Below are 9,191 nucleotides of genomic sequence, written 5' to 3' on the forward strand. Positions count from 1 at the left end.
GTTTTAAGTTGCGACGGATTAGTGGTCGCTAAACTGCGACCGATTTTGCGACGAAATTTACCCGTCGCTATATTATACATTTTGCGACGGATAAATCCGTCGATAAAAGGCCATTTATCTCGTAAATGAGACATTTAGAGATAAATTTATTTGTCGCTAAATGTTCATATCGTCGCTATAAACTAGTCATTTACGCCAGAATTTTGCAGTTTTCCGCTGTTTTTGTCATTTTTTCCAGCTAGTACAAACCTGTTAAATACAATATTTATAAATCATTTATAAAAAAACAGAAATCTGAAATGAATTTCAGAGTATATGTATGTATATATCTATATATGTATGTATGTATATCTCTATATATGTATGTATGTATGTATATATGTATATCTCTATATATGTATGTATGTATGTTTATATGTATATCTATATATGTATGTATGTATATCTATATATGTATGTATGTATCAAAGTTTACATAAAATGTAAATGTGTAAAGTGCTAAAAAAACATAAACTGTACGGATATAAAAGCTAAACACACACTAAAGAGCCGTAGCGTTATCATCGTCTGGCAGGGATGGGGGATGCTGTGGGCAAAACTCAGCAGGATGGTTAGGCATCATCTTTGCAAGCTCTGCACGGACAATAGCGGCCATCCGCTCATCCTCGTCGGCCTTCTACTGACGCTCTAGTGCGGCCATCCGCTCCTCAACCTGACGCTCCAACACGACCATCCGCTTCTCAACTCTGTGATCAACCTTCTGGTCTGACTGCTGTGAACGCGAGGAGCTGCCACGTGCCCTACTACTCGTGGCCGCGTACCTACTAGTCGCAGAATCAAACCCGTACAGGGGATGCTTGTTGTTGACGCCCTCGATGTCCAAAAATATCCGGGTCTCGTCAACATTCGCTGGACTCGAGGAATCCTCTCCGAGTGCCGTCTGAGACGCAGCAGCAAGTTTTTGAACGATCGCGTCCTACAAAAATATTTAAAAACATAATATTTTATTAATATACCAATTTATTAAACATAACATATAAAATATAATCCTAATTTCTAACGAAATTTCGACATCATTTTCTCTGTAATATGAGTATCACCCATTTTTCAGGGAAGTCATGCAAGAAAATACAATATCCAAATCAAATAACAAACAATTTCAATTAAACTAAAGCAGCATTTACCAACTCAATTCAAACAAACTCTAATACAACCTAATCTAAAACTTAAGCAGACTAAAATAGTTGAAAGATTTGCTAGTTTATCAAACTTACAGTCATATCCTGAGCCCGCTTGTCAACAAGCCTCTTATTAGCTTTCTTCTGATGAAGCCGACTATACAATTCCACTGCGCTCGGCTTGGGGCCGAGCTCCTTAGCCTACAAAAAAAGTGACAAATTGATTAGTGTTTCAATTAAAAAACAACAATAATTTACAAGTTTAATTAAATGATTCAGAAACAAACCATGACATCTATATGCTTGAGGGCTGAGCGGGATCCCCTTGTATGGAGAACAGGCTCAGAGCCGGCGCCCGCCGGCTCGCTCATCCGATTAGCTCGGGCGGTCAGAAACTTCTTCTTCGCATCCTCTAAGCACCAGAATGCATTCCACTCGTCCCAGATATTCTGGCTCACAGAGATGTGCTTGGACTCCATGTTCCTCATCTTGTGGACATTATTTTTATAGCGTGCAACTGCGTGCCTCATGAAGACCTGTCTGATGACGTCCTCGTTGATTTTTTTGAACAGATGATGTTTGTTTTTTCCCTTCCCATGTGCCTTTAAATTCTTTTATTGTAGTGGTAACTGCTGCAGTCCCACTAATAAATTTCATTCTGCTGTCATGTGGACTCTACAAGTGCAAAAATAGAAGGTTTATAATAGCAAGCAACGACAACATCTCACAAATATCAGTAGGATTGAGTTATAAGAACTAAAAAAAGAATTATTTTTCCAAAGAACAATAAAATAGCGTTTAAAGTATGTGTTATGTAAACATAGACTTAAAGTCCAAAGAAGCAACAAATCAAAAAATTATGGCAGTTCTTTTACCAAAATAAGATTCTTATAAGTTATTAAGAAGGCTTAAATGTATCAAAAATTACTAAAATTCGCGCATTTTTTGTATTTAACATGAACTTTTAATTTTTGCATATTTAACATGAACTTTTCAGTTTTGCAATTATATATCATGTTTGTGTATTTTTATTAAAAAATATGCCGTTTTATATACAAAACGGTGTCGTTTTACGCCAAAACGACATTGTTTTACACTCAAAACGGTGTTGATGTCATTATTGCAAAATTTTGAAAGTTCATATATTTGTATGTCAAATTAAAAATTCATGTTAAATACAAAAAACACGTAAAAGTTGGTGATTTTTTGTGCATTCAAGCTTTTTAAGAGTGATAAATATGAAGTTGTAGTAATTTGTAAATATTTATATATAATACTATTAAATATAAAAAGAACATTTTAAAAAAAAATATTTTTTAATGTAAAAAATATTAAAAATTGGCCAGTGTAAATTTTGCACTACTTTAGCGTCTTAATCCGCATCACAGTTAATATTTAAATTAATATATTAAGCATTTAATTATTTTAATTTGATTCGATGATTCAAAAAGTTTAACTTAACTTATTCAATCGAATTAAAAACCATTTAAAATAATAAGTCAAAAATTTTAATTTATTTTTTTATTGAACACATTAAATTATAAAATAATAATTAATAAATTTTATAATTTTAATGTTTTCAATTATTATTTACGAATAAAAATATTCTCTCCCATATATTAATTTTTTTATAATCACTATAAGTGTATTGTACTTTTATCAACACTTATTTATGAACCAGTTAGTGTTCAGAATTTTGGTATGTGAATTTTATAATTTTTAATAATTATAATTTTTTTAGATAAATGATGAATAGATTAGCACATCCATAAAGCCGTGGTGGGCAAAACAAGTTTTAAAAAATAATATTTATTTAATTATCAAACCGATGTATAATTAAACATTTAATTTTACCAATGAACTATAACTCAAATGTTATAAGCGCTAAGCAGCAAACTGCTAGGTTGTGGATTCGATTCCTCCCACAAACGCTCCCCCTCCCCAAATTATCAAAAGAAAAATTAAACATTTAATTTTATCAAAAACCGTTTTAATGGAAGCCTACAAGTCATTTTGCTTACCCAGTTTGCTTTTCTACAAACTTTTACATTCGTACATAAGGCTGAGCTGAAAAAATTATACCAAACCGAACAGAATCGGAATTTGATGTTTGGTTTGATTTTTTTAGTAAAAATGATTTGGTTGGGTCTCTATTTTTAAATATTTTGGAGTTTGGTTAACGGTTCGATTTGAGAGGTTGTAAAACTAAAATAACTGAAAAACCGATCGAACCAAATTTTTTAAAACAATTAAGGATTTTCTTTAACTTTTAATCTAAATTTTGGGGCTTTTTCATTGTTTTACCAAAAATATTAAGTTTTTTTATTTAATTTTTAAAATATATCCAAACCAAAATTTTAAACCGAGCCGAATCAAAATCAAACCAAACCGACCAAAATAACTACGGTTTGGTCGAAGATTGGGATAAATTTGGCACCGTTTGTTCTGGTCGATTTGGAACCGAACCAAACAGAATCGACCGATGTTCTCTCCTACTCGTACCGACAGCTTAAGACGTCGCGTGAAAGCACGCTCGGCTTTTATTGGACAGTGGTCTACCACTAAGTCATTAACTTTCACACATTAATGTTAAGCGGGAGAGTGAAACAGAGACAGCAAGCAGCAGTTTGAGGATGGGAGAAGTATGGAGTGTGGTTCCCCTTGTTGTGGTAATAGTTAGTGTTTTTGGTTTTGGATGGAGTCTGCTTCACCTTCTTCTTCTTGCTACTCAGACTTGCCTTGTATGTCTCTCTCTTTTTTTTAAAAGTTCAGTTTTAGCTTTAAAAAATTCCTTAGATTTGGTTGGAGATTTTGTTTCAACACCATTTGTATTTAACTTTGCTTTCGTTTCAATCATAGATCTGTTCGTTACTTTTTCGATAAAATTTCGTAAATTATTATTGGCAGAGATTACGATTTTCTTAAGCTTATAGCACATCGGAAACAGTGTTTGTCTACAATATTATTCGTGTAACAAACTAATGAAGCGTTTGATATGTTGAAAAGTTGATAAAAGTAATAAATTATAATTAAAAAAAATCTATCGTAAATGGTCGTTGGCTTGTTATAAAAATAACATGACAGAACTGTTGTATGAGATAAACACTTCTATCTACTACTAAAATTCCTAGGATTTTCAGACAATTTTGGATTAGGTCAATTATTAGTGCACGTTTGGATGGAGTCTGCTTCACCTTCTTCTTCTTGCTACTCAGACTAGCCTTGTATGTCTCTTTTTTTTTTTTTAAAGTTCAGTTTTAGCTTTAAAAAATTCCTTATCAATCATAGATCTGTTAGTTACTTTTTGGATAAAATTTCGTAAATTATTATTGGCAGAGATCACGATTTTCTTAAGCTTATAGCACATCGAAAACGGTGTTTGTCTACAGCAGTGCCATATTATCCGTGTAACAAACTAATGAAGCGTTTGATATGTTGAAAATTTGATAAAAATAATAAATTATAATTAAAAAAAATCTATCGCAAATGGTCATTGACTTGTTATAAAAATAACATGACAGAACTGTTGTATGAGATAAACACTTCTATCTATTACTAAAATTCCTAGGATTTTCAGACAATTTTGGATTAGGTCAATTATTAGTGCACATTGCTCACTGTCATAAACCTTAACTTTATGTATATTTCTCTGATAAAGAATGCGTAATTTGCACAAGCCTACTTTGAATTTGAACTAATAAATTGCTAGTGTTAACCAAGATGATCTTAAAGATCATTCCAGTATTATCATCTAATGTGGCATTATAATAAGGAATTTTCTACCTTATATCTGCTCACTATCTTGTTGGTCTCATTTGGATTCAACTATTTCTCAACGACAGGGCCATATTGAGAAACTTCCGACAAATCCAAACGTTACATACTGTGTCTACGATTCTAATGTCATAACTGGTTACGGAGTGGGCGCTTTCTTGTTTCTCTTTTCAAGCGAATCACTTTTAACAGGTGCGACAAAGTGCATGTGTTTTCGAAGGGCATTAGCCCCCCGTGAAGATCGAGCTTGGTCCATCATCTATTTTATCGCATCATTGTGAGGTTTTTTTCCCACATAATACAATGTTTAGTAGAACTTTTAAGGACGAACATATCTAATAAGACATTTATTCAATTATTTGATGTTAATTCCTTCGAACATTTATTCATTTCTGCATATGCAGGTCGACTTTTCTGGTTGCGGAAGCATGTCTAATTGCAGGTGCAACGAAAAATGCATACCATACCAAGTACCGCGGAGCCATATTTGCTCAAAATTTCTCTTGTGAATCACTGAGAAAAGGTGTTTTTATTGCTGGAGTCGTGTTCGTGGTTGCAACAATGATTCTTAACTTTTTTAACTATATGTACTTCTCCAAGGCTGCTGCCGCTGAGACGACCCAAAAAGGAAATCGCACAAGTTCAAACGTCGGGATGGCCGGGTATGCGTAGAGTCAGGTCCGATCTTAGGCATAGGCCACTAAGGCCTATGCCTAGGGCCACATATTTTAAAGGGCCCCATATTTTTATGGGGTCCATTAAAAAATAATTATAATTTTATTAAATATTTGAAAATATATATTTATTAATTATTTTAATGATAAATATTCTAATATTTATTGTAAAAACTAGTTAAACCCTTTAATAATTAAAAAATTAAATTTAAGGGGATCATATTTATATGTAACTTTTTTATAATATAAACTCTTTAATACCAATACCAAAAGAATAAGATAATTTACATGTTTTAAATCGTTTAAAATCAATCTTTATGTATTTATCTTTCAAATAAAATAATTACGCTTAATATGCTTTTTTTGTTTTATTTTTGCAAAAATACATATTTTAAAAATTTAAAAAATATATTCCAAAAATTTACCAACGGTCTACTAAAAATCTATCTAGTTTAACAAAAATATATCTTTATAAAAAAAATTTATGAAAAGAGAGCATAATTTTGTGAAAAAGATAAAACGAACTTATTTTTTTAAATAATTTAACAAAATTTGATATTTTTCTACGGATTCTTTGAAAAATCGCCTTGGGCCACATATCTTCTAAGGCCGGCCCTGCGTAGAGTCATCCATGGTAGATAGCTAAGTTTTGCATCTTGATATGTTAAGTCCCTAGTACTGGAGATTGTATTATGGAATTAAATTGATGTACATTAAGTGTGCTTAATGTAGTGATGTGTAGCATTTAATAGATTCAAAGTGGTTTTGTTCTTAATTTGTTTCATCTTCACGTTTGAATTTTTGGTACAATTGTGTTTCTTTTTGTGCATCTAAGACCCTCATTATGAGGGTAAAGTTCTTCCATTTGTTTACAAAATTCGAAATCTAGATTTTACGTCCAAGGTAAAGCATTTCTTGTTGCTAGCGATGAGTGCTCATTGTTGGCATTGGAGCTGTTTACAACCCAATTTTGACGTAGCAAAATTTGATTAAACTACAGAAGAATAAAGGGTAAATCCGGCCTCCGAACTCGTATTTCAAAATAATTCACTTTTGTTTCTATTTTATCAATTTATCCCTTAATTTGTAGTATTTTAGAATCAAATAGATCACTTTCGTCGATTAGATTTTCGATTTTTTTTATTTTGGAGTCAAATAAGTCACGCGTTTAAAGAATACATATTAGAGGTTTCTTGCTCTTAATTAAGAGAGTTTGAGATTTAATTGATTAAAACGTTAAAAATAACTTATTTAACCCTAACATATAAATTTATGGATCTAATTGATTAAAAAAGGTTAAAATGACTTATTTGATCAGACACAAGTTCGAGAGCCGAATTAATCCTTTGCTTAAACTATAAATCTATTAATTAATAAATTAATGTTAGAATTTAATTTTTAAAACTTATTGATTCAAAAATATTTAAAAATTGGACATTCAATATCATTGATTCAAAAAGAAATTTGAATTTGAAAACAAAGAGAAAATGTTCTTCTTTTTAAATTTATTAGATTGATATTTGTATATAATTTAATCCAAGAACACAAGTTCGATAGCCGAATTGGCACTTTGCTAAAAGTATAGATTTGTTAATCAATAAATTGAAGTTAGAATTTAACTTTCATTCAAAAAAAATTAACAATTAGCTACATTCAATATCATTAATTCAAAAAGAACTTCAAATTTAAAAATAAAAGAGAAAATATTCTTTATTAAATTTATTTGATAATTCCATGGCGTCGGTAAGTTGATAAGACGTTTTTCTAACTTAATTAAAGTCGTGGGTTCGAACTGTACGCATATTTGCAGCCGTTTAAAATTTGTGCCAGAGCTTTCTTCCGCAAATAACCTACCCGATTCGAGTGAGATTGTCTGAATGTGATAGATTTAAAGGTGTTGTTTTATAGTTGAAATTCATTCAGAACACCTCATAAAATTATCTAAAAGAAATTATTCCATCAAAAACTTTAGAATTGTTTGGGCCTCCACTCACCAGCCTAACTCATAGTAGCAGATACAGAGTTTGGTACAAAATCAAAAGTGACCTTTATTATCTACTAGTGTCGCTTTACATGTTTCACACGTGGCTCGTAGTGTGACTCGTCAAATTATCAAATAAAATTTAAAATAATAATTGATTTGGAATAATTTATCTTATTAAAAACTTAAGATGACGGTTTTAATTATTTAAAAAATTAAAACCGTTTAACTAATTAAAAGTTAAATAGTCATTTACTAATTATTGTGCATTACTATTATATTAATTAAATTAATTACAATTATATTATCTATTTTAAAATTATAATATGTTAAATTAGTTACAGTTTAAATTGGATTAGAAAATATTAGATGAGTTGAATTAAATTCAATTTTTTGTGGTTTATTTAAAATAAATATTAAATAGTTAAGTTATAGATAAATTAAAAAATTTGTTGAATTAGAAAATATCTTATGATCGAATTAATTGATTAATTATATTAACAATTAAAATAATTCCGGGTAAATAATTTTGTAAAAGAAGATGTGGATAGTTTATGGAAATTTAGAATTTTTATCAAATAACAACTCTAAAGTTGCTTTATTACACAAAAACAGATTATTTATAGTAATACTAATTATCCAATTGTAAAAACTGTAATTGCTATTGTTAATGGTTAGATTATTTTGTTAGCCTGTCTGTTCATAATTTTACCACTATATAATTATCCCATGATTGAAGATTCCGAATAACATTGCTAAGTTAACTATTAAAGAATTACCATCTCTTGTAATTGTGACTTTGTAATAGCCATAAGAAGACTATAGTTGTATTTCAAGCAAATTATAAAGGATATTTTATATACGGAATCCAACTTAAGCAGGTATTTTTGATAAAGAAAAATTCGTATTAGTAAATATGGTGTTCTAATTAGGATTCTAATGACAGTATATTTTATTAATTAATTAAATAAATAATAATTAGTAAATGACTATTAAACCTTTAATTAATAATAAATTAGAAAGGATTATTCCGTAAATTTGCCTGTCCCCCCCCCATCCGTGCTTTTATATATAGTATAGATATCTATATCTATACTATATATAAAAACACGGATAGGGGGGGGGGGACAGGCACATTTACGTTAATGTCCTTAATACTATTTAAATTATTATTCAATATTGACTATTCTACCTAAATATTAGCTAATTGAAACTACTTTCAATACAATTAAAATACTCACCTATTTTATAGAATTTTATACCATATCTAAAACTACAAGCTTTTGAGTAATTTTTTTTTTCCTATTACAACTTGAACAATTAATAAATTGGTAATAATATCAAATATTCAGCACTGTCGTCCCATTAGTTTTATATATCTATCTATAATTGCAACAATACAAGAAAAATTACTAAAAATATAAGTACACACAATATTGATTAATGTAATTGTAGTGTATTAGTAAATTTTTAAAATATTAGTTGCTTTATTCAAATCAAATTCATGAACTCCTAATTCATCTCAAATTTCAGCTATATTATATTTTTAATGATTAATAATTATTTTATTCATAATTAATTAAT

At 29.9% G+C, this 9,191-nt stretch overlaps 2 protein-coding genes across 2 annotated transcripts; one reads left to right on the forward strand and one right to left on the reverse strand.

The window, feature by feature from the left end:
• Positions 1-445: 445 nt before the first annotated feature.
• On the reverse strand, positions 446-1,729 carry LOC126675295 (uncharacterized). The gene is made up of 3 exons (XM_050369908.2): positions 1,466-1,729; positions 1,275-1,379; positions 446-976 (listed from the first exon to the last, which is right to left on the reverse strand). The coding sequence occupies exons 1-3, from the start codon at positions 1,706-1,708 to the stop codon at positions 677-679; spliced, it is 648 nt and encodes a 215-aa protein (XP_050225865.1). The 5' UTR covers positions 1,709-1,729; the 3' UTR covers positions 446-676.
• A 2,025-nt stretch (positions 1,730-3,754) lies between these two features.
• LOC126675461 (uncharacterized) lies at positions 3,755-5,682 on the forward strand. The gene is made up of 3 exons (XM_050370105.2): positions 3,755-3,919; positions 5,021-5,229; positions 5,357-5,682. Exons 1-3 carry the CDS (start codon positions 3,812-3,814, stop codon positions 5,622-5,624), a joined length of 585 nt encoding a protein of 194 aa, XP_050226062.1. The 5' UTR covers positions 3,755-3,811; the 3' UTR covers positions 5,625-5,682.
• The last annotated feature ends 3,509 nt before the right edge of the window (positions 5,683-9,191 follow it).

The sequence above is a fragment of the Mercurialis annua genome, linkage group LG3 (assembly GCF_937616625.2).
Source record: "Mercurialis annua linkage group LG3, ddMerAnnu1.2, whole genome shotgun sequence".
Taxonomy (NCBI): Eukaryota; Viridiplantae; Streptophyta; class Magnoliopsida; order Malpighiales; family Euphorbiaceae; genus Mercurialis; species Mercurialis annua.

Excerpts from the sequence above, each read along its gene's own strand:
- LOC126675295 (XM_050369908.2), bottom strand. The coding sequence starts at position 1,708 with ATGAGGCACGCAGTTGCACGCTATAAAAATAATGTCCACAAGATGAGG. Across the intron at positions 1,380-1,465 it reads TCAAGCATATAGATGTCATG|GCTAAGGAGCTCGGCCCCAA; the intron begins GTTTGTTTCTGA and ends CTTTTTTTGTAG. Across the intron at positions 977-1,274 it reads AGCGGGCTCAGGATATGACT|GACGCGATCGTTCAAAAACT; the intron begins GTAAGTTTGATA and ends ATATTTTTGTAG.
- LOC126675461 (XM_050370105.2), top strand. The coding sequence starts at position 3,812 with ATGGGAGAAGTATGGAGTGTGGTTCCCCTTGTTGTGGTAATAGTTAGT. Across the intron at positions 3,920-5,020 it reads TTGCTACTCAGACTTGCCTT|GGCCATATTGAGAAACTTCC; the intron begins GTATGTCTCTCT and ends TCTCAACGACAG. Across the intron at positions 5,230-5,356 it reads ATCTATTTTATCGCATCATT|GTCGACTTTTCTGGTTGCGG; the intron begins GTGAGGTTTTTT and ends CTGCATATGCAG.